This window comes from Podarcis melisellensis, assembly GCF_964234715.1.
Source record: "Podarcis melisellensis genome assembly, chromosome: 4".
Lineage (NCBI taxonomy): Eukaryota > Metazoa > Chordata > Lepidosauria > Squamata > Lacertidae > Podarcis > Podarcis melisellensis.
The window spans coordinates 33346134-33373188 of record NC_138531.1 but is presented as its reverse complement, the minus strand read 5'-3'; the positions used below and the strand labels follow the sequence as shown (position 1 = coordinate 33373188).

The 27055-nt window shown below is 41.8% G+C and overlaps 1 protein-coding gene across 1 annotated transcript in view; it reads left to right on the top strand.

Annotated features, from left to right (window-relative positions):
- Positions 1 to 27055, top strand: part of HERC2 (HECT and RLD domain containing E3 ubiquitin protein ligase 2) — a 111148-nt gene that overhangs the window by 15191 nt on the left and 68902 nt on the right. Inside the window, exons 4-25 of the mRNA XM_081907751.1 lie at positions 5451 to 5670; positions 6036 to 6136; positions 7040 to 7196; positions 8050 to 8160; positions 8354 to 8525; positions 14688 to 14861; positions 15940 to 16128; positions 17055 to 17206; positions 18331 to 18488; positions 18598 to 18711; positions 19065 to 19316; positions 19782 to 19975; positions 20213 to 20413; positions 20962 to 21190; positions 21318 to 21442; positions 22399 to 22577; positions 23369 to 23553; positions 23768 to 23923; positions 24012 to 24197; positions 24424 to 24594; positions 24689 to 24792; positions 25512 to 25662. Of these exons, the coding sequence (XP_081763877.1) occupies positions 5451 to 5670; positions 6036 to 6136; positions 7040 to 7196; positions 8050 to 8160; positions 8354 to 8525; positions 14688 to 14861; positions 15940 to 16128; positions 17055 to 17206; positions 18331 to 18488; positions 18598 to 18711; positions 19065 to 19316; positions 19782 to 19975; positions 20213 to 20413; positions 20962 to 21190; positions 21318 to 21442; positions 22399 to 22577; positions 23369 to 23553; positions 23768 to 23923; positions 24012 to 24197; positions 24424 to 24594; positions 24689 to 24792; positions 25512 to 25662 (3681 nt within the window). The remainder of the gene's footprint in view (positions 1 to 5450; positions 5671 to 6035; positions 6137 to 7039; positions 7197 to 8049; positions 8161 to 8353; positions 8526 to 14687; positions 14862 to 15939; positions 16129 to 17054; positions 17207 to 18330; positions 18489 to 18597; positions 18712 to 19064; positions 19317 to 19781; positions 19976 to 20212; positions 20414 to 20961; positions 21191 to 21317; positions 21443 to 22398; positions 22578 to 23368; positions 23554 to 23767; positions 23924 to 24011; positions 24198 to 24423; positions 24595 to 24688; positions 24793 to 25511; positions 25663 to 27055) is intronic.

Sequence of the window (27055 nt, the reverse complement as noted above, 5' to 3'; positions counted from 1 at the left end):
ACATGTGGTGGGAGTGCAGCAAAATAAGGGAATTTTGGGGGACTATACACAGTGAACTGAAGAAAATATTAGGATATAATTTTGTTAAAAAACCGGAAATTTTTCTATTAGGAATAACAAGAAGGGATATAATAAGGAAAGACTGTAAATTTTTTCAATATGCTATTACGGCGGCAAGGATGCTGGTGGCCCAGAATTGGAAAGGAAAAGAGGTCCCGACTCTGGAAGACTGGAGGGCTAAACTTATGGATTACGCAGAATTGGACAAATTAACAGGCAAAATAAGATATCAAAAAGATCAGAAATTTTTGGAAAACTGGGGGAAATTTACGGATTATTTGGAAATCGTATGTGAGGAACAGACAACGTTAGTGTGTCTCAAAGAAGCTTTGTGAAAGAGTGAGGAACATTACGCAAAGAGAAACATAGAAAGAATTGTAACGTTTAATGGTAATGTTGAAGCTAAGAAATGTGTAGATAGGATAGAGGGTGCGAAAGATTGTCGGGAAAGTTGAGGGAGGTCTAAACAGAGAAGAGAGATGAGATGTAATGGGATACAAATAAGTTTTTCTTTTTTGTGTTGCTAAAATTCAATAAAAATATATGAAAAAAAAAATAAACTGCATTATTTTCCAAATTAAATTATTTTATTATTTTATCTTGCCCAGGAATAGGATACATAGTTTTTTTTAAAAAAAAGAAATTACAAATCTGATGTCAGAGGTAGGTATGACTAAATGATTCTAGTATGACAAAGCACATCAATTAAAGTAGTCAATACAAATACATTATGTTAAAGTGAAATTATCTGATTCTCATCATTGCCATTTAAAAGTCCAAACTCACTTGCTACTACCAATACAGTGGCTATTTATGTAATTTTTTTGTGCTCTGCTGCTAAGAAATGGGCATGTTGTACTCTGGGCTTTAGCTAGGTTGTAGGGCCAGTCTCACTTCGCTGGGAAGAGGGCCAGATTTTGTATCCTGGCAGTAACAAGTGAGATGCTCCTCCATATTGCTAGAGCAACTGGTCGATGCTTCTTCAAGCCAAAATAACCAGGGCTACAACAACGTAATGTAGAGGTTTGGTAGAGGCTGAGATCAACTTTTTAAAAAGCAACAACTGCAGAAGGTCCTGCTCCCAGGTACCCCATGTTATGTCTAGTTGCATCCTGTGGTAGACAAGAAATCAATTATGTAGAACCTTAAAAAAATTTTTTTTTAAACATAATCTCAATAACCTGACAAAATAAATATAAAACAGTATATAATAATTGGAGATTGTAGTCTATCTCTTGTATGTGTAAGCATGAATTAAGGGTTCCAGATGGAGTCATACTGTGTGGGTGGCTCTCTGTTGTTGTCTCTTGCTGACATAGGTGATGAAATTGTACCAGACGGGCATAAATTTATCCAATTTGGTTTGACCATTAACCTGCTTCAGTTACACCAGCTGTTCTGCTGGTGGTTGTGTAGAACCTATTCTGACATATCAAAAACGACATATTTAGTAATTTTTCATCTCACATCTTTTGTTGTTTGCTAGGTTGTTGTTGGGGGTTTTTTTTTGGCAACTAACTGAAAATAAATTGCATTGCTTTTCTTTTGCTGTTCACTTTTGAAGGGCTGAAATGTTTGAGCTTGCCATCCTATGTGTACCACACAGGAACTTTGAGCCGGCAATTATTAGGTTTCAGTGGTGTGGACCAGTCCATTTTCTTCACTTCCTAAAACAAATGTGGAGGCTGCTTCACTTGTGATGTTTATGCAGCTCTGCTTTGAAAATATTGGATGGAATTCACCATAGCATCATAAGGAGATTGTTCTGTCAGTGGAAGCATATCTGCATGCCCGGTTTTTAGTGATCTCCCCTTGTATACTGTTCTGGAGGTTGCCCCGACCCTCCAGATGGGATTTGGGGGGGAGGCACCTTTCAATCCCAAGTACAAGTAAATTGTTTTCAGTGAGGGCAACCAAAGGTTGCTAACTTGGTTGCAAAGTGTCTGTACTCATTGCATAGTCCCCAGTTGACTGAAGTGAAAGGCATGTGCAGAGTGCCAGCTGAATCGAGCTGTTGAGTAACAATAGTATGTAACACTTGGTGTCTATAATATGCCAGGTGATGCTCACTACATTGAATTGACCTGCATTTGAATTCTCAGACAGGTTATAGTCTAAGGCAGTGTTCTTCAATCTTGAGTACCCAGGTGTTGGATCACAACTCCCATCATGCCTGACTATTGTCTAAGTTGGCTGGGCATGATGGGAGTTGTAAAACTGAGCAACTTCTGTGGACCCAAGGTTGACTAACACAAGTCTAAGACTTTTGCCTGGGTTTTAATGCAGTGATAGTTCTCCATGCTGGAGTGATATGCCTGCTTTAGCTAAGAAACATGCTTCTCTTTGATGGTCTTTAATGACCTGGAAAATGGTTGGTAATACTTCAGGTAGGGTCTACCTGATTTGTCATACTTTGAGTAGACCTTTGCAAATCAATGGGATTGCATTAATCTATTGATTTCAATTGGTCTACTCTGAATATGACTTAGTAGGAAGCAACCTCTTGTAAATAGCTCCTAAAATCATGAGAGTAGAGACTGGCGTTTGCAGCTATGTTTTCAATACATACTGCAAATGGTTAGGTTTTTTAATTTTTTTTTGACGGGGCAAGGCGAGTCAATGCTGATACAGCTGGGCTGTTTGCAGTAGATTTGGAGCAACCCAGGCCTGCTGCTGATACCGGACAGGAATCAACTGTTACGAAACACTGACATGCAGAAGGCCATGTGCTGCACTCTGTTCCCTTGGGATTCTGTTTACAAAATAAAGTCTGCTGATGCTATGGCTACAGCAACAAATAAACTGGCTCTGTTCTTTCATGCAGTCATACAGTTAAATGTATTTGAAATGTCCCTTACAAAGGACTTGCATCAGTTTTAATGTTTACTATGCTAAATTCAAGGAAAATCTCATGTTCTTCCTGATCTGGTTTCAGTTTGGATGCCTCACACCTTATCTTGTACTTTCCATTAAGCTCAGTCATGTGTCTTGGAATCCAGGAATCTGGTTTACAGCACATTGCAGTCAGTGTGACTGCTAATAATTCTGAGTATACAATTCTGCTTTCGTTTTTGGGGCAACGGTTGTAAAAAGACAGCCTATACCTAAACACAGCAGTGGAAAGGACAAATTGAAAGTGACTTGAGCAGAAAAATCCTGTTCCAAGGGGTTCCTTTCATAAATTGACATTGAATAGTTTGCTTCATTTCACAAGATAGCAAATATGAGCAGCATTGCCTAAGTCTTGGGTGCTGAACAATGAGATAAAAAACCTTTAGTCACTTGACAAATTTGGGTAGAGAACTCAATCAGCATGATTGGAAATTCCCCCTGGAAACATAATTTGTGTAATCTGAAGTTCTATATTTAAAGTTACAAGCGAAGCAGTTTTAATTGTTTGATGAGCTATTTTTAGCTTCAGATGAATCATGTAACTGTTCTAGACTAATATTTTGAGGTGTGGAGTTTTTCCAAAATATGGATCAGTTGGTCAGGATTAACTAAAATGATGCTTAATGTTTTTCCGATAGCAAGTGCTTCTGGGATCAAACTAAATGAAACAGAAGCTCCTGTCTCTCTTTAATTTATTTCTTAAGAACCGGGGTGGTGGTGGGAGAGCTGGCCTTCATATATAAATGACGAGTCCCCCCTGGTTTCTTTTCCGTAACGTCTTCAGATTTAAACTTAAATTATGAATATGTTTGTGTAGTCTACAATCTTGGGCTCTGTTCTGCAGCTTTTTAGAGTTGCCTTTTAAGTAACAGAGAACTTAAGATAATTAACATCAGCATATAAAATGCAAGTAATGCTTATTGTCCCCACATAAGCAGTGTCTTTTAGTGTCTGCCAGTGATAAAAAAAACCTGCTGTGTTTTTTTTAGAGTGCTTGAATGCCGGAGGAGATGGTCACAAACAGAAATCATAAGTGAAATGAGAAAGGTCTAGTCTTAAGGATTTACTGTGTGTGTCATTGCTGAATTGAAATTGATCAGTCATTCAGTATCTACGTTGAAGAGCACCTGGGAATTGATATAAATGCCATTTGGACCTATTTCTGTTTCGAATTATACCGCTTGAAGTAGGGCCAACTTTGCTGTTACAGCTTGCTATAGTGCAAAGATTTGAAATGGCAGCAGCCTTGATGGTAAAATTGCACTCACTCATCATGTGTTGGCGACCTGGCCGGCTGTATGCCCTCTTGTCCCTCCTTCTCAAAGAGTAGCTCATATATCCCATTCAGGGCAGTTGGGCAATGGCAGAGAAAATATAAACGTGAACACACTAAACAACTGCTTGGAAGTGGTGAACAGCTTTCCTTTAGCAACGCCTTTAAAAGAACAAGCAAATTTTCTCAGAGGTGGCCACGTTGCAGCATGGGTGCTGCAAGATACAAGGCAAGTAGATGCTTATGGGACACCTCGAGAGCAGATGGCAAGTCCTTGCTGGCTGTGGCAGAGAATCAGGCCCATATTTCTGCCTACCCAGCCAGTGCTACTTGGCTCAGTTACTCTGAGGTGGGAGAGGGGGCACATATGTACTGCAGCTTGCTTGTAAGTGGCCAAGTCTCATTCCTTGCCTTGCTAAAATGATTAATGTTCTAGTTAAATTAGTAAGAACCGCTATGGCACGTCCTTCGCAAACCACCTTTACTGGGTTTGAAGTACCTGAACACTGCAGATCAACAAACCGTAATAGATTGGGGAAAGCATAAAAATGATAATCAAACAAAACAAATTGTGTTTGTTCTTGTGTAGTGGTTTTTCTGGTACTTTGAGCCTGCCAGATAACCTTACGTCTTGAGTGGATTGCTTGTCACTAATGGGGAGCAGACCTCTGGTGTGTTTGGTGTCCATAGGAGCTATTAAAATACACTTCTTAATTTGTCTAGACGGGGAAAAATTAGCTAATATGAAAGGCAGTTACTATACCTGACTCATCCTGGCGTTCAGTACCTACGATTAAGATTAGTTGGGGAGTGCATGTCAAGTACGTCATGCAACATCTACTCACATATTTCCAAATATACATGGAGTCCTATTGAAACTTTCTCTTGAGATGTGTGTAATCCTTTTTTATAAGGAGTGAGTGGTATTAATGAAGGCAGATACTGAAGCTAAGCAGGTTTGCATCTGGCCAGTGCCTGAATGAAAAATGTCCCATAACTTCCTGTGCTACACCTTGCTGGAATAAATGTAGGGTATAAATGAAAACAATGAAGTATGTGCCCTTTCAGAATCTTGGCTATATATTGTACTGCATTGTACATCAAATGTGAAAAATTGCTGTTCCTAAAATGGAGGGTGTATTATTTCTTTCCCTTGCCATCAAACAGTTGTATGCATCATGCCGAATGTTTCAGATGAGTAATATAGTTCTTCTGTTTCTTCTAGATGCGAATGAGCTGAAAGAGTGCCTTTATGTACTTGTGAAGGAGCAGCAAGCTCTAGCCAAGAAAACAGCCACCACCACACTCTCTGCTCTGAAGCTGAAACAGAGGCTTGCTATCTTAGAGCGCTATTTTATTGCATTAAATAGGACTGTTCTTCAGGAGAATGTCAAGGTTAAGTGGAAGAGCAGCAATATTCCCCTGCCTGCAGTGGACAAGAAAAGGTAGTGTCTTTCTCAAAGAAATCTCTTCCCCTTGTAGTGTTGCCTGCCTTTCCCCCTTCGCTTACTGGTTACTATTTCACTACAGTTTTGGTTCCTCAGTGTGGGGAAATATCAGCTGCTTATAATCTTTATTTTTGTATGGACAAGAATATTAATGCGTTATGCAGCTGTTGAAACCAAATTGGTTGCAGAGTGGTAGAGCGGCAGTTTCCTAGCCATATACCAAAGATGTGAGTACACTGTTTGGATATTTTGGGGTAGTCAGGATTGATTTCTGGGTCTTAACATTTTGAAGAACATTTGTATAGATGCTTAGTTGAAGCAAGAGGTACGCTATTCTCTAATCATCTTTTTGTTGGTTACAGTCCCAGACCTGTAGGCAAAGGTGTAGAAGGTCTTGCCCGGGTAGGATCCAGAGCTGCCCTTTCATTTGCTTTTGCATTCCTTCGGAGAGCTTGGAGATCAGGTATTGTTGGAAGATGCTGTATATCTTATTAGGCTGGTAAACATTTTGCCATCTAACTGTTGTGTTGCATTTAGGTATTTTTCAGGGCTATCTATATCTGTCTGTCGGACTGTCTGTCTGTCTGTCATCTGCTCAGAGTAATTTCCATTGTGTTTAATCAGATTTACCCCCAGTTAAGTTCATTCTCATTAGCAGACCCCGAACAATGACTACTTGAGAAGTTGTGCGCACTCATGGTTTGGGCAGTGGTGGAGCTTCATGCTCCGGCACAGGTGGTGGAGAGCAGGCAGGGCTGGGGCGTGTCCTGGGGGCGGGGTGCCCAGCGCAGGCGAGGGGGCAGCCGCGATGGCACCCTACTGGGATCACACTGCTGGGGGTGGTGCGCACTCCTCTTCCTCTGCCAGTGGGTTTGGGGACATCTCTCAAGTTGCAGAATGAGTGTAGGAACAGAAGAAGCGGACTTAAAATTGAGTCAGACCAGTGATCCATCTAGCTCACTGTTGTCTAGCAGCAGCTTTCCAGGGTTTCAGATGGGGTTATCTCCCAGCCCAGCCCACACATGCTGGCAATTGAACCTGGGACCTTATGCATGCGGAGTAGAAGCTCTACCATTGAGCTACAGTTCTGCTTTGACAAGCACAAGCCTTGCATATGCAGAACTGGTTACTTTGGCTCCTTAGCCTTTTTTGCAAAGTGGTCTGTGGGTGATCCTCATTCTCTCAGCTTCCCGGAAAGAAGGCTTCTATTACTTCTGTTTTATAGATGCAGAGTTATATCAATGATGTGGCAATTCAATTTATGGTCTGGATTTCCACCGTGTGTGTGTAGATCAGTTGTGAGGGATTGCCATTAACCTGAATTGCAGTGTACTACAAAACACCCTAACATGGCTAATGTTGTTAGGTGAGGATGCAGATCTTTGCAGTGAACTGCTACAAGAATCCCTTGATGCCCTACGAGCATTGCCAGAAGCATCCCTCTTTGATGAAAGAACCGTATCATCTGTATGGCTGGAAGTTGTGGAACGAGCAACCAAATTTCTAAGGTCTGTTGTAACTGGGTAAGTCTTTTTCTAAAGAGTGCTTGAACTTTTGTTTTTTAGCCGCATTCAAGGTTTCATACTGAACAATCGTTCCTGTGTTCTTTTCTTGAAAACCTAGATAGAGTTGGTTAGTGCATCTGTCAGCCTAGAAAGCTCAGTTGGTTTGAGCATGATGCTGATAACTCCAAGGTTGCAGGTTCGATCCCTGTATGGGACTGGTGCATGCATTGCAGGGGGTTGGACTAGATGATCCTCGGGGTCTCTCCCAACTCTACAATTCTATGATCTCTATGACCTATAAGGAAACCAGAGTTAAGCATTTGGGCATCACTTTTTTAATGTCTTGAAATGGCAATACGGTGTATATGAACTCTGGCTTATACTTCTTTCTTTTTTAAATGGTGTATCCTTGGCTTATTCATAGAATATATATATATATATATATATATATATATATATATATATATATATGCAGGTCAGTGTGGAGTAATAGCCTTGCTGCATTTGAAGTTTGTGTATAAAGAAATTAGTAATGGAGGAATGAAAAAAAAAACCTGCCTTACACCAAATCAGACCTTTAATCCATCTGATTCAGTATTGCCTACACTGACTGGCAGTGGCTGCCCCGGGTTTTGAAGAAGGGTATTTCCTTTTGGTTCCTGATGAATGCCAGGATTGAACCTGGGGCCTGCTGCATGTGCTCCGTGGCCTGAGCTATGGCCCTTTCTCTAACCTGGGGAAGAATAAAATCAGCGAAGTCGCTTAATTATGTTGTGAAAGGTGTCTTCTGTCAAAGCACGGAATGCAAACTGGTTTTTTACTTTCATATATCGGAATATTTGCCTTTTAAATTTTTCCACTTTTAAATTAGGGACATCCATGGAGCTCCAGGGACAAAAGGATCTGGAAACATTCCGTTGCAAGACCAGCACTTAGCACTTGCTATTCTACTAGAATTGGCTGTCCAGAGAGGCACACTAAGGTGAGTATTGCAAGTATTTCATCAGTTCAAAATCTGTTCATAAGTTACATCAACACTACAGTTTTGATGTCATCATTGTTAAAATTTGGTAGCAGTGGGGAGTTCTTCGTGAAATATGAGCAAGGTGAAAATGGTAGCAATGTGAGGTTTCTTCTACAACATTTCTAACTTTGGTCATTTCCCCCCCTCTCAGCCAAATGTTGTCTGCTGTCATGCTATTGCTCCAACTCTGGGACAGTGGTACCCGGGAAACAGATAATGAGCGATCAGCGCAGGGAACCAGTGCCCCCCTCCTTCCTTTGCTGCAAAGGTTTCAGAGCATCATTTGCAATAAAGAGATCAGCAATACCGAAGAAGAGCTTCAGGTATGTACCTTTATGATGAGTTCATTTAGCCTGTGAGTCTGCACACCCAGAGCCGGGCAACGTGGAACAATATTTAATTGATGTTAAGGGAACATGTTTATGTAGCTTTCCTTTACGGGGATCGAACCTGCAGCCTTGGCGTTATTAGCACTGCACTCTAGCCAACTGAGCTATTCAGCTGACTTTTCATTGTTTTGCAATGATATCGAAGATCCAACATGGCGGCGAAGGTAGTTTCCGGGTAATTTCGCTTACCCTTATCAAAGTTTTAAGTGGTTTTAAGCGGTTTTTATCCTCCCTTGTTTTTAATCCGCGAGTTTTAATGATCTGCTGGCTGTGCTGGCTGTCTTTTAGTATCTTTTAGTATCCCGCTACTTGTTTTATCCTTGTTTTCTTTTTATCTGGGTTGCTCCGACGCCCAGACTTGCTGCCACGGCTGCCGCCACCTCCCTAACTGGGAGAGATAAGTGAAAGGTTCTCCTGGGCATAAATCCTCTGCCCTGTCGACCAGCTCTTTCCTTTAGCTTTTAGTTTATTGCATACTACGAAGTGAATTTTGTCCGACTGCTGGAACCGAGCTTTCTCGAAAACCCTAGGAACAAGGAAGAGGGGAAGGAAGAGGCTTGAACTGACTGCCTTACTGTGAGTAATTTTATGGCACCACTCTCCTGGAAGTGGTAGTATTCTTGTGAGGAAGACTAAAGGATTTAAGGAGCTCCCCAGCACAGTGCCCACGACAGTTCTCCTGCAAAATTGATTTATGGGTCATGGAAAACGTCCAAGAGACTCTGACGAGGCATTATCCTCTCCGAGGCCTAAGCAATTAAGAAAGGGCTCACCTAAAGGAGGGAGAGGCCCCGAGGAATGTACCTACTCAATAGCAACTCAAAATCGTTTCGATCCTCTAACTGCACTTCAAACAACATCAGAAGATGAGGCCCCTGAGACGTTACAAATTGGAAACGCTAATGGTAACACAAATGGGGATGGTCCCTATCCGAAGGAGGAGTTGGTAGCTGAATCGGACTGCACAGGATGCGAGCAACTCCATCTAATAATTAGAACTCTAAACTGTATATTTAAGAGAATTGACGGCCTATCCCTTCAGCTGCATAGCCTTCAGCAAAAACTGGATGACCTGCCGGCACAGACAGCCCAAGATGGGGCAGTAGATGTTCCATTGCGCCGGCAGAAAGCTCCACCAAACACTGATCGTATGAAGAACTGCAAATACAATCTCAACCCTGCACTGAATCGCCAATCCCTGATTCTACATCCAAGGAAGATTTCCTTAACCTTCCGGGAAAGGGACCTAAGTTGAACAACGCTACATGGGACTAAAGAGCACCTCAGATGGCTTCTAAAACTCGAGGCATCACAAATAGATCTTTGTGCTGTGCTTCCCTTAGTCCGCCAGAACAGATATCAGAGAATGATGCTGGCTTTCCACTCTGCAAAAATCCCCTCTCTTATTATTAAGCAAAAAGTTTTTTTGAATAATCTTGGTATTTTTCCAACGAGAGTTTTCATGGATTCCAAAATTAGACCCCTCCTATCAGAGGGATTAACCAAGGAGACGGTACAACCCTCCCGCCCTGAACCACAAAAGAGGGCTGAGCTGTACACCCCATGTCTGGGCCAGTCTCATAGTACCCCCACTCCTACAACTAAACACTACGAGTGTGCCAGTAACTCTTTGACACCCCAGGAGGAAAGAGAGCTTATCGCCTCCTTTGGAGAGTTACCAGCGATGGAGCAACAAGAAATTATAAATAGACTGGATTTACTTAAACTTCAGCTCCTAAGGATCGCCTGCAACGGAGTTCCTACGAATGATACCCACTCTAATTTAGCAGTGCCATGCCCAATGGAGGTGGAAACAACAATTCCCCAATACCCAGCATATAAGGTGCCTTCTGCAGTGGATGGGAAGGTCCCACTGCTGGAGGCAGACTCTCCTCCTCCCCTTCACGCTGGTAACTCATCCCTGCTTTTAATAGACTTATCTGTTCCCTCCGTGAATAACCAATCCAAAAATGGAACTCAGGATAACACCCCCCTGGATAAATCGTTGTCCCTTCACCCCTCCATGCCGGACTTGGAATCAACATACATCGAAGACCATCCACGTCCTGAGACGGCAGTGGCCACCTCAGGCCAGGCTTCTGCACCAAAAATCCAACAATCATGTGAGGAAGACACCACAATGCCGAGAGTCACCACAGAGTGGACTGAAGACCCAGCAGGACATATAAACCAAATGATCACAAGTGGATCGGTTAGATCCCCAAAGAGGACGGACCCAGTGGACTTGGCAGGAGCATCTTCAGGGCCTAGTTGGGCCCGACAGCTAAAAACGTCAAATATTATCTCTATTCACAATAGCTCAAGAGGCACACCTGCGCCAAAAGGAGAGAAGTCATCTACCATTAGTCAAAGGAAAATTACTGACTTCTTTAAATTTGACAACCCACCAAGATCAGCGTCCCCCCCTTCTCCATTGTGACTACCCAAACCTCAGTCAAATCTTCCCCCGTTCTCCCTTCTAAGCTGGAATATAGCAGGTTGGAAGGGGAAAAAATCTGACCCGGACTTTGTAAAACTAATAAACTCACACCAAGTAATTCTCTTGCAGGAAACATGGGAAGAGGGGAGAGTAGATATTAATGGTTTTGATGTTACATCATTACCGGCATGCCCGTCTACTAAAGGAGGCCGGCCTAGTGGAGGATTAGTTATAGCAATTTCCTTGAAAATACAGGCAAAACTCACGCTTGTAAACGCTTCCACCTTTGCAATTACAGCCCTGGTTACGGGGAAAAACTTTGAACTTGTTATAACAAATGTTTATCTTCCTCCTGGAGGCAACATTGCAGACTTATACAATAAATGGGGAATCTTGGAGGAACATCTTACTCTTTGTCACTCCAAATACCCCAATATACCCAATGTTATAGCAGGGGATTTCAATGCTTGCATTGCAACCAACTGGGAGTCTTTAATCAAAGCCAAATGGTGGATAAGCCCAGAATTCATTAATGACCTCTCCCTCCATAATCAAAGACTTTCCAAAGACAAAAGGGTAAATGAAGCAGGAACCCTTCTTTACCAATTGGTACTACGTCTAAACCTAGTGATTCTAAACGGGAATTGCCCGCCTGACGTACCGGGTGAGTTTACACACATAAGCTCCTCTGCAAACAGTGTCCTGGATTATATGTTAGTATCTCATGATATATTCCCCAAATTTTCCCATTTTAAAGTTGAAAATATTCAATTGAGCGACCACCTACCGTTGGTCGCCATAATGACTATAGACTGGACCCCAGATGGAGACAGACACCCAACACATCTGATTACGAACTCAGTATTGCAAATCAAAAGTGTCAAATGGTCCGAACTACAGGCCCAAAAATACTCAGCATATTTTCAACAAGGACTAAAACAAGCATATTCAGGCTTAATCGAGGATTGTGATGATTATGACCAAACTCTAAGACTATTCTCGAATTTGTCGGAAGATCTAAGGTCTTTTTTCTCTGTCCCGACGCATAAAATAAACTGAACACAAAGGAAGATAGGTGCATTGTGGTTTAACAGTGCTTGTAAACAGGCTAGACAACTTCTTGGTAACATCTACAAAGAGTATAAAGCCTCCGGGGCAACAGTCTTGCCAAAAGAATATTTCCAAGCAAAATCGGCCTACAAGAAAATTCAAAAGGAAGCCAGACAGGAATGGCAAGCGAATCAATGGCGGGCAATCATAGAAGCCTCATCATCACGGAACTCCAGACAATTTTGGCTCCTTGTAAATAAAAGAACTAAAAAATACCCTTTGACTATTATTCCTGCCTCGGTTTGGGAATCTTACTTAAAAAATTACTTTGCCACAACTGACTGTATTGCTAACACAAGAGATGAATTCCAAGATCAGCTTCCCCTCTGGCCCCCCACCGATCCGGAAGACATCCATGATCTGATCGTTAAACTCAAAACAGGGAAAGCACCTGGGCCAGACCTGATCCCGGCAGAAGCTATAAAATACCACGCGGACTGGTGGGCCAAAGTCCTGGCGACCATCTTCGATGCCGTTAACAACTCTGGAATGATCCCGGAAGTATGGAAGGACGCTGTTATCGTTCCAATCCACAAAAAGGGCTCACCAGATGACCCGGGGAATTACAGAAATATCAGTCTGCTCTCAATAGTGGGGAAACTGTATGCCCGCTTCCTGCTGAGCAGACTTATCCAGTGGTCCGAAGAGAAAAAATTAATTGGGCCCGAACAAGCTGGATTCCGCCCAAAACAGTCAACAATTAATCATATTCTAATTTTACAGCATCTTGCCTGGAAATATTCCACCCCAAAGGGTGGCCAACTCTGTGTGGCATTCATTGACCTAAGGGCAGCATTCGATAGTATCCCCAGGAACATCCTCTGGGAAAAACTCACCCGCTGGGGCATCGACAGAAGGCTTCTCTGGCTAATAATCAAACTCCATGAGAACTCAGCGGCTAGAGTGAGATTCACCCCGGAGGGTGATCTCACCAATTCAATTCCCATTAACAGAGGTGTCCGACAGGGTTGTATATTGGCTCCATTCCTGTTCAATTTGTTCATAAGCGACATGAGGACTCCCCTAATAGAGGCTCAAGAAAGGATTCATGCACCCCGCCTAGCACTTTATCGCTGCCCTTTGTTACTATATGCGGATGACGCAGTCATCCTTTCCTTTTCTAGAGTAGGTCTCAGAAGGGCCTTGAAAATTTTTGGATCATATTGTAACGCAAATTCCCTTACAATTAATTATGGGAAATCTAAGATACTAGTTTTCTCAAAGAGCCGGAAACTCCATAATTGGAAAATTGATGGGAGAGCCATCGAACAAGTCTATAAATTCCAATATTTGGGAGTTTGGTTACAACATAACCTTAGATGGAAGGCCCATGTAGCCTATGTTACAAATAGAGCCAAAGCTATCTCCTTGGCGATCTTGCGATTCTTCTTCACCGATGGGGCCCTTCATATCCCATCGGCGTTGAAAGTCTTCAAGGCCAAGGTGATTCCGACAATTGCTTATGCCATCTCAATTTGGGGGACTTTTGTCAATCTATCTCACCTAGAGGTTATTCAAAATCAGTTTTTAAGAGGGATATTGAAACTGCCCAACTGTGTAAGTAATACAGCGTTACGCATGGAACTTAACACTGTATCCCTGGAAAACGCTCTGTGGAAGCACATACTTTGTCATTGGTTATCTCTATGGCACAATCTCCCAAACTTGTACTTGATACAATGTATGTGGAGAGATGATTTCCAGAGCCCATGGGTAAAAAAATTACAGCTGAAAATTACAGCATTGGGAATCTCCCCATCCAAATTACTAGAGCAGGACATAGTTCCAGCTAAAAGAACAGTAACCTGTAAACTAGAGGAGATGGACTTGCAGCAGAAAATGGTCTTGGGCAACGGTACCTGCTCACCTCTAAACCTTGGTTTATTACCCCTCTTAAGGCTCCCAAACTATTTGAATTCCTTAACTTCTTCGGCTCATAGATATGCCTTTGTAAAGGCAAGATTCAACACCTTCCCATCAAACGTGCTGAGAAATAGATTCTCCAATGGACAGATATCGCTCTTATGTGATTGTAATTGTGGGGCACCGGAATCGTTGCATCACATAATTCTTGATTGTGCTTTTCACTTATCGGCCAGGAGCAAGTTTCTTGCTCAATATCTTAAGGGAATCGCCGATGATACAACTGAAGCCAAACTGAGATATCTATTAAATGATGATGACCCCCTAAGATCACTCATGGTTGCCAGATTCTTGATCAGCGTCCTATCCCTAAAGAAGAGAAACGGACTCTTGTGTGGCTCGGATAATCCCTTTAAACCATGATCTATGTTTTAGGATGTAATTAGGTATTATCACCATTGATGTCTTCTATTAATTTATGAGCAGAGGGCGATGTTTATGTTACAAATTTTGTAATGTATGATGTTGGTCTTTTGTTTTTGTTTTGCTTTGGTTCTTGTCAGTTTTTTGTAAGTTTTGGAGGTTTTAAATTTGGAGGTTCAAGTACATTATGGTGGTATGGGAAACTGTCGTGTGATGGGCCAATGGCCGTAATAAAGATCAATCCAATTGTTTTGCTTTAGATGCTGTCCTACCCGTTGAGTCCAAACGAAAACTTCTTAAGGTATCTAATATTGCCACAGGACAATGAGCTGGCCATTGATTTAAGGCAAACGGCAGTTGTGATTATGGCTCACTTAGACCGCCTGGCTACTCCCTGTATGCCTCCACAGTGCAGTTCTCCAACATCACATAAGGTAACTTGCATATGCTTTCTACTAACAGCTTTCTGTGGATAAAGTTAACTGGTAAATTAAAACTTATGCTCATGCAAGGGGCTCAGTTTAGCCCAGTGACATTTTTTACTTTGAGCACCTGGCTTCTGCTACCAGAACCTGCTTTTGTAGTTTCCAAATCAATTTGTCACACAGCATAGAGAGCTCCTTGAATTTCTTGTTCTGCTGCTGATCGTTCTGCATTGGGGGGTCTCATAGTTTTCTGGAGAAGGTTGAGGGACTAGAGTGGATGAGGGATGGCATTGCAAAGGCTTAGAGGTGCTGAAATATGGGTTGAATCTCTGCCTGCTTCCCTTCCAAATCCTAATAGATAGACAAAGCAATCATATATGGCCCCTTGTAACTTAACTTTATCGGGACGCGGGTGGCGCTGTGGGTTAAACCACAGAGCCTAGGACTTGCCCATCAGAAAGTCGGCGGTTTGAATCCCCGTGACAGGGTGAGCTCCCGTTGCTCGGTCCCTGCTCCTGCCAACCTAGCAGTTTGAAAGCATGTCAAAGTGCAAGTAGGTAAATAGGTACCACTCTGGTGGGAAGGTAAACGGCGTTTCCGTGCGCTGCTCTGGTTCACCAGAAGCGGCTTAGTTATGCTGGCCACATGACCTGGAAGCTGTATGCCGTCTCCCTTGGCCAATAAAGCGAGATGAGCACCGCAGCCCCAGAGTCAGTCACGACTGGACCTAATGGTCAGGGGTCCCTTTACCTTTGCCTTAACTTAACTTTGTCAGCCACTGACATCAAGTTTTGAAATGTGCATACCAATTTCCAGAGAGGAAAATACTATTGTGAAGTACATTTAAAGCAATTAAATTGAAATAACACAATGCAAGTACTTTAAACCTTTTTTCTGTTGTTCCAAACCTTTCACCACCTTTAAAAAACAAAACCATATTTACTTACATTCTCCATTTTCTTTAAGTAGCTTTGAGTCCATAAATCTGGAGCCAATTGAAAAATTAGTTGAAGCACTGTAATTTCTAGAGATTCTAAGTTTAGACAGATGTTTGATAAAAGTTCTTAAATTATGACTTGCTTTCCAGGGCTCTTTGCAAGAGGTTATTGCGTGGGGTTTAATAGGATGGAAATATTATGCCAACGTGAGTGGTCCAATTCAGTGCGAAGGACTTGCCAATCTTGGAGTGATGCAAGTTGCTTGCGCAGAAAAGCGCTTCTTAATCTTATCTAGAAATGGACGTGTTTACACACAAGCATACAATAGTGATACACTGGTAGGTGACTTCTGATTACTTCCTAATTTATTTATTTTTAAATAACTTGTAGCTATTGAAATAATGTTCTTGTTGCAGGTATGATGGAGCTCATGATAGCAAAATCTCCTTTTTTCGCTTTGCCTGGCAATGCAGAATTCGTATCTGTTTTTAAAGAAACTCCATTGTTTCATTTCTGGTGTTAATGAATACTACCCTGAACTGTTTCCTGGACACAGCTTACTGTATCATTTCTGCCTTTGTAATTGAGTATATGAAATGCCTTTTGCAAAGCTGATTTTGATCAGTGGATGTGTTTTCTTCCTTCCTTCCAAGCTTGACATGAAGTGGAAGAAATGTACATTATTACTAATACCATTATTATTACTATTATTTATTTATTTATTACCTTCATGCATCTCCATGAGACCCCCATTTGTAAAAAAAGCAGCTGTGGGAACTCCCAATAGGGGAGGGAAGGAGGTGTGACCTTCCCCTTCACTTTCCAGTTATGTAAACCCTCCTGCTGTTGCCAGTACTCTACACTTAGCTATGGGAAGGATCAAAGATGCAATATTATACATACCCGTCTTCTCATTAGTGGTGAATAGCAGGTGTGAAATAAGGAAAGCAGTTTTTTAAAAAACTGAACAAACAGTATTCCCCAGTGGTGCAGTCCTGATCCAGTTTGAGGCTTGGGTTCATGGATTTCCCATGTAGTTTGGATCTTAAGGTTTCTAAATATAATAGTTTCTCAGAACGTTCAGCTATTGAAACTTCTCACCTTATTAATTCAATTGAAACCTATTTTCTAAAAAAAACAAAACACCAAAAAAGATATGACCTATAACTTCTTTGTATAAAGTTTCTTAATGCTCGTCTGTTTGCTTCCATTTCTCTGTAAGTCATAACATGTATGCATGTTTTGTTGTTGTTGAACTTCGTAGGGACCTCAGCTGGTGCAGAGTCTTGCTTCTAGAAACATTGTCAAGATTGCCGCACATTCAGACGGCCACCACTACCTTGCCCTGGCAGCAAGTGGTGAAGTTTTCTCTTGGGGGTGTGGAGATGGTGGCCGACTCGGCCATGGAGACACTGTGTAAGTATCCTAGAATAATGGTGACTTATATGCATAATGAAATAAACTAGAGTAGGATATTTGTTCTGCTTCTGCTGTGAATTGGGTGGCGTTCCTTTTAAAACTTCATTTTACTTGGGTTCCCCCCCCTCTCGTCACCCCTTTCCCCGTGTCTTTTCTGTATTGAGCATGCTAAATTGCAGCTGTCTCTTTCTTTTGTGGTTCTGATGCGTATTAATGTACATTAGACTCACCAGGAAGCCTTCGTTCCTAATGGTTCAATAATCCAGTAGCTATCAAATTTCTGTTTTCTTTGTAGAGAAGAGGTAACAGTCTGGAAGACAGCTAGCCAGACAGAGAGTGAATGAATGTGTGTTTGTGTGTGTATGACTAAGTGATTTTGATGGCTCAGTTGAAATTTCAGCTTGATAGTTCTGCATTCATGGGTTGTTCTGATACCACCTTTGGCTTCCTTCCTTCCTTCCTTCCTTCCTTCCTTCCTTCCTTCCTTCCTTCCTTCCTTCCTTCCTTCCTTCCTTCCTTAATACTTGTTAATTATATTTCTATTTTGCCTTTTCTCCATGAAGCTCAAAGCAGTGTACATGGGTTCCCCCACCCATTTATTTTCATATCAACTCTGTGAGGTATTTCAGGCTGAGACTGGCTCAAGATTGAGTAGGAATTTGAATTTGGTCTCCTCACTCTAAAACCTGCTCCCTTCTCTGCACACTGTGTTTCATCTCAGGAGTCTTCAGTCAATTGTGTTTTTCTGTTACATCCAATCCATGAAATGATGCTTCCTGGGTTAGGAACCTGTTAGAATCCTTGCCTGTTCTGAACCCAGGTACTATAGTTTCTTGGTTCAGACATAATGGGAAACTATGTTTAACTGAAATCTTCTGGAGTTAAACGTCTCATTCTAAGGAAGTAAAAGAGACTCCCTATGCAAGCATAAGACTTGTTTATGTCTTAGCTTCTAAAGCCAAAATAGGGTCATTGGCTCATTTGTCTGGGCATCTCAGTGGCCTGGTTCAAATGTCACTGTAAATTGGGGGTGGGTTGATTTTTCTGTACATAATATATATTGCCTTCTTACAATAATGACTTTCAGTGCTTTCCTGGTTCCCCCCCCTCCTTCCCCACAGACCTTTAGAAGAACCGAAGATGATTTCTGCTTTGTCTGGGAAGCAGGCTGGAAAGCATGTTGTACACATTGCCTGTGGAAGTACCTATAGCGCTGCCATCACAGCTGAAGGAGAGTTGTACACGTGGGGGAGAGGAAACTATGGCAGACTAGGTCATGGTATGTGCTCTTCTTTCTTTAAATTGTTTAAGTTGTGAAGTCCCATGGTTTAAACCTGTCTTGGTATATAACTAGCACAGAAGCATCTAATTTTTATTTTGTTTCTAAGGCTCCAGTGAAGACCAGACGATCCCAATGTTGGTTACTGGGCTGAAAGGACTGAAAGTCATCGATGTCTCTTGTGGGAGTGGTGATGCTCAGACTCTGGCTGTGACTGAAAATGGTTAGTGGAACAACCAATAGCATCCTTAGCCTTGCCAGCTTTTAGTTACACGTGGGATATTTAGGAAGCTGTGTGTCTCTTTCCTGTTTCCATTTGGATTTGTGTGCTAGCTTGAACTGTGTGCCCAACTGTTAATAAAATTGTTAGCCAAATATGCACAATGGGTGCCAGATTAATTATCTCTATTCTCAGAATATTGCAAAGCCAGGTGTGCAGGATTAATTTCTAGCTGTCCATCTGGGTAGATTATTTCTGTTTTTTATTCCCCCCCGCCCTGGTATCTTTATTTTGTTTCGGCTTCTGGTCTAAAGATACAAAGCTGTTGCTATATCTAATGCAATCTACTTTTCCAGGTCAGGTGTGGTCTTGGGGCGACGGAGATTATGGGAAGCTGGGAAGAGGCGGCAGCGATGGTTGCAAAACGCCAAAACTGATAGAAAAACTTCAAGATTTGGACGTTGTCAAAGTTCGCTGCGGGAGCCAGTTTTCCGTTGCACTTACGAAAGACGGGCAGGTCTACTCTTGGGGAAAGGGTGACAATCAGAGGCTTGGGCATGGAACAGAGGAACACGTTCGATATCCCAAACTGCTTGAAGGTTTGCAAGGTAGGTGAAGAGGCAACTACCAGCCGTGTTAACTAGAATATTGTAATTTTGAGAAAACGATGAGGTTAGCGCCCATTCTGTGCAAATTGGTGGGGAAAATATTTTTAATATTTGAACCTTTGTCTCCCAGATCCTAGTCCTGTGCTTGAAGCACTACACCACATTGTCTTGTGGGCTTCTTGCTGGAATTTGATTGGCTTCTGTGAGAACGGAATGCTGGACTAGGTAGGCTTTTGACCTGATGGAGAAGGGCTGCCCTTATGTTAACTTTATTTTTTAAAAAGGGAGACACTTGGAAATTTTGGTTTTGGGTGCAACAAACACCACCATCCCTTGCTGATTTCTTGTTTTGTAGACATTGCTAAAGAGAGAGCTCTCCTCCTCTAGCCAGGCTTTCAGATGTGGCTGCAACACTGATCCTTCTCATTATCTGTATGTGTGTTTCCCGCCCTCCCCCCCAACCAGGAAAAAAAGTAATAGATGTAGCAGCTGGATCCACCCACTGTTTAGCACTCACAGAAGACAGTGAAGTATATAGCTGGGGAAGCAATGATCAGTGCCAGCATTTTGATACCCTGAGGATCACTAAACCTGAGCCGACTGCTCTTCCTGGACTAGATTCTAAGCACATTGTTGGCATCGCTTGTGGGCCAGCCCAGGTAGGCTTCAATTTTACTGTTTTTTATATATCTTTAGATATATTAAAATATATAAAAAATATAAAAATATAAAAATATCTTTAGATATTCCCGTTAGAGTGGGAATCTTTGATTATGGAAGTCCCTTTTGTGATACAGTTTCTCTTCTCAGTTACTATTTGCCTTTAATTCTAGTGCCCCCCCCCCGCTTGGTCTTAAGTTTAACATTGCTGCATGTCTTTTTGTATTTCCTTCTAGAGCTTTGCTTGGTCATCTTGTTCCGAATGGTCTATCGGTTTACGAGTGCCTTTTGTGGTAGATGTTTGCCCAATGACGTTCGAACAACTGGATCTCTTACTGAGACAAGTGACGGAAGGAATGGATGGCACTTCGGACTGGCCCCCTCCGCAGGAGAAAGAATGTATGGCTGTGGCTACTCTGAACCTTCTGAGACTTCAGGTATCTTAATGGTTGCTGAACTAAGACTGAAATTACGAAATCTGAAACAATTGTGCGGATCACATTGACTTTTAAACGTGCAACGGCCATCGTATTTTGTGTTGACTCTTGATTCATTTATTACAAAAAAACCAAAACACTGTAATTTGTCAAATACTTTGCAGTGCTAATCAATTCAGAAAGAGTTGGTTGTTACTCCAGTTTCCCTTTCTGCAAACTGCAGTTTAATTAGCAGCGAGTCAATGTTCAGCCAGGGAATTTATTACTGAGCTGAGACTGGAAGCTGAATCTAGATCTGCATAGTTCAAGGATAACACTGCATTTGCTTTACCATGCCTTACTGGACAGTTTGGAGATATTTTGCTTTCGTTTGCTAAGTAACTTTTACAGACGATGGAAATATATATTTGGTGCTGCCAAACTGTGGTGCTTCAGCAAGTGTATGAAACTTGGAAATAGAAAATACTTCAGAATACTAATTCATTCCTCCCTGAATGGGTTTCAGCTTTATCACTGATAAAGAAGCCTCTCTGTGTTTTGTCTTTCAGCTTCATGCTGCAATCAGCCACCAAGTGGACCCAGAATGTCTTGGTTTGGGATTGGGCAGTGTCTTACTCAACAGCTTGAAGCAGACAGTAGTGACTTTAGCAAGTAATGCAGGTGTGCTCAACACCGTTCAGACAGCTGCCCAAGCAGTGTTGCAAAGTGGGTGGTCTGTGTTGCTGCCAACAGCCGAGGAACGAGCGAGGGCTCTTTCGGCGCTTCTACCCAGTGCAGGTATGTTTTGTGCATGATCAGGTGGGTGGAGAAGGAAGATGTTGCCTAAGCCGTTTTGCGCACTCTCATATGCAAGTGTATGTGTGTGTTGGCGTTCTAGTCAAGTAAGAGTTCTGTCGATGTTTAGTTTCAGGGAATGAAACAAATGTAAGTCCAGGCCGTAGATTCATGATTGATCTTCTGGTTGGAAGCTTAATGGCCGATGGGGGTCTTGAGTCTGCACTGAATGCTGCGATCACTGCAGAAATCCAGGTATGCTTACTTTGTACAACTTGTACATTCTGATGAAATGGAACAGATTACTTTTGGAAACCAGTTAGTTTCAAACTAGCCCCTGTTCTTTGTTTAACGGTTGTAATAGAAATGTGAATATTTATTTTGTTTTGAAAGGATTAGAAAAGACTGTGTAAGTAGGTGGGCATTTCATGTAGTAGATTAGAAAGCTGGCTGTGTCATTCCAGATCAACCTTTCTTTTCTATTGATATCCAGAGGTAACTGTATCACTTTTTGTTTAAGAGGCTTTCTCTCTGTGTAGTCTGACCCTACCTAGAATTTGGTGTCTCAAGCCCTCAAAAGTTTAGACTTGTGCATGAGGGTAATAGCCATGTAATAGCTGCATATTACACATAGCAAAGCCTCTCCTGTAGCTGCTTTGAAATCTATGAAAGTATCACTGGCATTGCTTTGTCTTGTGAGGAGGGAAATGGCATCTCAGCTCTATCCTGCTGCTCTCTTCCTCAATAGAAGAACTTGGTCATGACAAATAAAAATAAATATACATGGACAGTAGATCAGTAATTCTGAAAATGGGAAAGCATATTTTCAATGACAAATAGTTCCTTTGTGCCTGATGCTTTCATTTCCACATTTATCCAACCTACATGGGTTCAGGATTCTTTGAGCAGTAACTTATTCATTATCTTTGTGTCGTTGGGTTCAGCTGCTCATTCTACTGAAATTATTTCCAGTGCAGTCTCTATTGCGTTCTGTTCCATGAACCAGCCACATGGTCCTAATACCAGTGCCGGACTGCACTGACTGCAGAAGGAAAAATCCAATAGAATATACTGTAGTGTGCAGGAATGCCATTAATTCAGGCTTCCGTGGCAGAACATTCAGTGTCTTTTTTTAGTGGACATGACTCCCATTCGTTTCAGCTACAGTATAGAATGTTTACTGGTTTCACTTTCAACTTTTCACTTTGTAGGATATAGAGGCAAAAAAAGAAGCCCAGAAAGAGAAAGAAATCGATGAACAGGAAGCAAACGCATCGACACTTCACAGGAGTAGAACACCATTGGACAAAGACCTCATTAATACTGGGATCTATGAATCTGCAGGAAAGCAGAGCTTACCTCTGGTTCAGCTAATTCAGCAATTGTTAAGGTAGCTTTTCAGCAAGGCTGTTTACTGAATCATTACCCTTTTCCACATATTATTCTTTTAAAAAACAAAACAGAAAACCTCTGGCCTCTTGTTTCCTCCTATTCTGCTTCTTTGTTCCTGGGTAGTCTTTTTTTTTAAAAAAAAATGTTTACTGTGTGGTAATCATCAAGGTATAAGAAACTCAGCACGGAGAAACAGCAGACACATTTGTGAGCAGATATTTAAGGGAGTATGTACTAGTCTGCCATTTTGAGTGGCAAAACCGCATGGACAGTTTTCTTGCTGCTTTTGAAACAGAGAGGATTTTCAAAAGCAGATTGTAATATGGTATCAGGGTTAGCCGTTTTAAAATGGAAGAACTGTTCTGAGAATAGCCAAGCCCTTAAGCATATCTAAAGTAGCTTTTGGCTTTTGGCCAGTGTGCTTTATATTTTCCAGTTTGATACTATTTTGTACCTAAGAACACATACCCTACATTAGTGCAATAGATTTAAGTAAGAATATCATATTGCCCAACACTTCAGCACAGTACTTCTTTTACAGCAAATTACTGTATTTTGTCAACACTGATGGAACTGGGGATGATGTAGAAAAATAGATAATCTTCATTTTTGGGAATACGAAACAAATTGCTGTTCAGAGACTGTCATGGTGCCAACATAGCCAATCAAAATGCATGAGCTTCCTGACTCCCAAGAATCACAACAAAATCTTAGTTCATGCCTAGTTAGTTGTTACCTGTTTATTCAAAATGTCTTTTAAAACCGTCTTTAAAACATTATTCCCATCAGGAACATTGCTTCCCAGACGATAGCTAAACTGAAAGATGTGGCTCGCCGTATTTCTTCCTGCTTAGATCATGAACATTACAATAAAGAAAGGTCTGCTTCTCTAGACTTGCTGTTGCGTTTTCAGCGTTTGCTTGTGAGTAAGCTGTATCCAGGCGATAGTGTTGGCCAGATCCCGAATACATACAGTAAGTAGCACTTTTTTGGGGCTATTGCTAGCATTCTGTTGACGTCCATTTAAAAACTGTATTAAATAGCTTTTTCAAATTGCTACTTTACTCTGCAAGTTAGCTGTGTTTAATTGCGTTAATAGTTAATAATAACAAGCTTTTTTCAGGTTTTGACTTTCTAGATGTTGCTTATGATCTTTAAAAATAAAATGGTTCTTTTATTTTTTGACAGGTCCTGAGCTTTTAGGAGTTGGTTCTCTGTTGAAGAAATACACAGCCCTTTTGTGTACACATATTGGAGACATACTGCCTGTAGCTACTAGCATTGCATCCACCAGTCACAGGCATTTTGCAGAAGTATCTCGCATTGTAGATGGAGACCTAACAGGTACTGACTCGTCTTGTCCTTTGTTTTAGAGCCTGCCTACAGGGTTAACACTTCCAGAGTTTTGCTGAACATCTCTATTTCCCCTTAGGTGTCCTCCTTCCAGAGTTGGTCGTATCTATAGTACTACTTCTCAGTAAGAATGCTGGGCTCATCCAGGAAGCCGGTGCGATTCCTTTGCTGGCTGGTCTACTAGAGCATTTAGACAGATTCAACCATTTAGCTCCTGGTAAAGAGAGAGATGACAATGAAGACTTGGCTTGGCCAGGAATAATGGGTATGTTCTTTCTTGCAAACGTTTAGAATACTTGCTGGATCTTTCTAGCAGAGCTCCTAGCTTGTCTTTGCAGGTAGGCTTCAAAAGCTTTGTCTTGGCACAAAAACCACTTTGGACAGGTTACACAGTTATGTAGTATTTTCCTTGCTCTTTGATTCCTCACTCTTTTGGTTGGACCTTTTGGTTGTGAACCATAGCAATAACATGTATTTTTTTCACCTGTTAGGTTCATTTTTTACAGGACAGAATTGCAGGAACAACGAGGAAGTGACACTAATACGGAAAGCCGACTTGGAGAACCACAATAAAGATGGCGGCTTCTGGACAGTGATTGATGGCAAAGTGTACGATATAAAGGATTTCCAAACCCAGTCCTTAACAGGAAGCAGTATACTCGGTGAGATGTCACTTTGCTAACAAAACATATACCAAACAGAGTCCTATCTTGTTCGGTTGCCTCCTTTAACAGTTTGTTCCCTGGTTTCTTTTAGCTCAGTTTGCTGGAGAGGACCCAGTTGTAGCTTTGGAAGCAGCTCTGCAGTTCGAGGATACAAGAGAATCGATGCATGCCTTCTGTGTCGGCCAATATATGGAGGTAAGAGGGTTCTCCAAACAATTGCTAGCGGGCACAAAGGACACTACCAGGTGGAATTGTGTTCCTCCTGTTGCTTGAGGCAGGGTCTTCACACCTACTCACTCTTAACCAGGGCTTTTTTCAGCTGGAACTCGCCGGAACTCAGTTCCGGCACCTCTCAGGTGGGCGCCATTTCCGTTATAAGACAACAAGGGAAGCGTTCATGGTGAGTTCTGGCACCTCTTTTTCTAGAAAAATAGCACTGCTCTTAATTAATTACCTTTGTGATTAGACAACCTATCCAGTTTTTATGAATTCCTGATGTTGAGGTCTGGTTTTTTTCTTAGTTTTTAAGAAAGGAAAGACCCACCCACCTCAGCCTTTCCCACCCTTTTCCAAGCCACTTGCTGATTTCCCTCATAGGCCTGTACAAAGACAACAGAGCTACATTTCTAGCATTCAGCTGTGACTGTGGGGTAGGACAGTTATTAGTCTTTCTCTGCGGTTGGATCCCTTCCAGTCCTTTGTCCTTCCTGTGTCTCTCGCACATTACAATTGAATACCATGTCCAGGTTCCTGATGATGTTTTTGTTAAACTCAAAACTCTTCAAGTAGCTGCACATCACTTGATTACGAAGAGGTTTTTTCCCCCCATGGCTCGGGAAATTTGGTATTAATCTTTAAATCTGTCATTCAGTATGATATCACAGCTCTTTTGTTCTTCTCTTCTTTTGTTCTAGCCTGACCAAGAAGTGATTACTACACCAGATACTGGTAGTCTATCATCGCCTCTCATAGACACTGAAAGAAATTTAGGGCTGCTTCTTGGTCTGCATGCTTCATATCTGGCAATGAGTACACCCCTTTCTCCTGTGGAGGTTGAATGTGCCAGTAAGAATATCTTTATTCCAATTAAATGTAACTAATATGAAGTTGGGGATGTGCTCATAGTTTTAGGTCCATGTTTTAACATTAACCCTCTAACCACAGTGAGTGATTTAATGCTGTACATCAGATGTTTTCAACCTTTTTGAGTCCGTGACTCCTTGGACCAACTACATTATTTCTGCAGCACCCCTGTGGGGCTCAGGAGCCCAGGTACGTCACCTCTTACCTGCAGAGCTGGCAACCTCTCACCTTTTTTTGAGCACCCTCCCTTGTGGAGTTTTCCTTTAGCCTCCTCTCCCCTCTCCTTAGGAGTTGTCCGGACAGCTGCTGCAGCCGTCCCTGGTCTCTGAGCTGCCTCCCACCCCGTCCCAAAGAGAGGTGCCTCCCAGAGGCCTCATTTGCCTGAGAAGCTTATAGCCAGGGCTGCAGCAGTAAACAGCTGTGCAAGCCTTGGGTAGGCAGAGATGCAAGAGGGCATCAGAGGAGGAAGGGAAAAAAAGAGGGACAGAGGCCAATGTTGCCCGCGGCATCCCTGACCATCATTCAAGACCGTCATTCAGGGTGCCATTGCACACTGGTTGAAAACCGCTGATATACATGTTTACTCAAAAATAAGCCCTATTGAGTTCAGTGGAACTTACTCTGGGATAAGTGTTTATAGGATTGCAGCCTTTGTAATACAACTTGCCCATCAATACTGTGGGCTGGTACTTAAAGCTGCAAAACAATTTCTATTCGAAGCATAATTCAATTCAGTAATTTTTTTGGATAAAACTCTATGTATGTGCAGCAAGTTATGTACTTACGTAGTGAAGTGAAAACAAGAAGCAAACAATCTTGGAGAAGGATAATTCTTCAATAAACTGTTAGTATACTACTTTGTTTCAAAACTGGCAGATGGTCTGACTTGGGAGAAATTATTGCTTTCCATGCATGAGTAAATACATGGGCAAGGCTGAATAATGAAACAGCAGGTCTCTGATCCCCAAAAGTAGCTTAGTTTGAGTATAGTTTGACGTGCATTGCTGCTGTCTTAACATTTTTAAAAATGATAGTTTGCTTTTATTGCATTTTAAATTTTGTGTGCCGCTTTTTGAGCTCAAGGTGGAGTAAAGTGATGTGCTAAAATTTGTTGAAAATTACAGCCATTGATTAAGATGAACTATATCAAGGTGCGGCCGAAGCTCAGTAATGCATTTGCTTTGCTTGCAAAAAGTCCCAGTTCAGTATTTAGCATCTCTGTTTTCAATAGAACTTATGTTGTTCAGGTAGTAGGGAAAAGACCTGCTGCCCAAGACTGGAGAGCACTGCCAGTTGGAGGAGATTTTATTGATCTAGATGGGTTACGTATTTTGAACTAATTAGTTTTAAATCAAAAAGAGAGCTTCCACAAAAC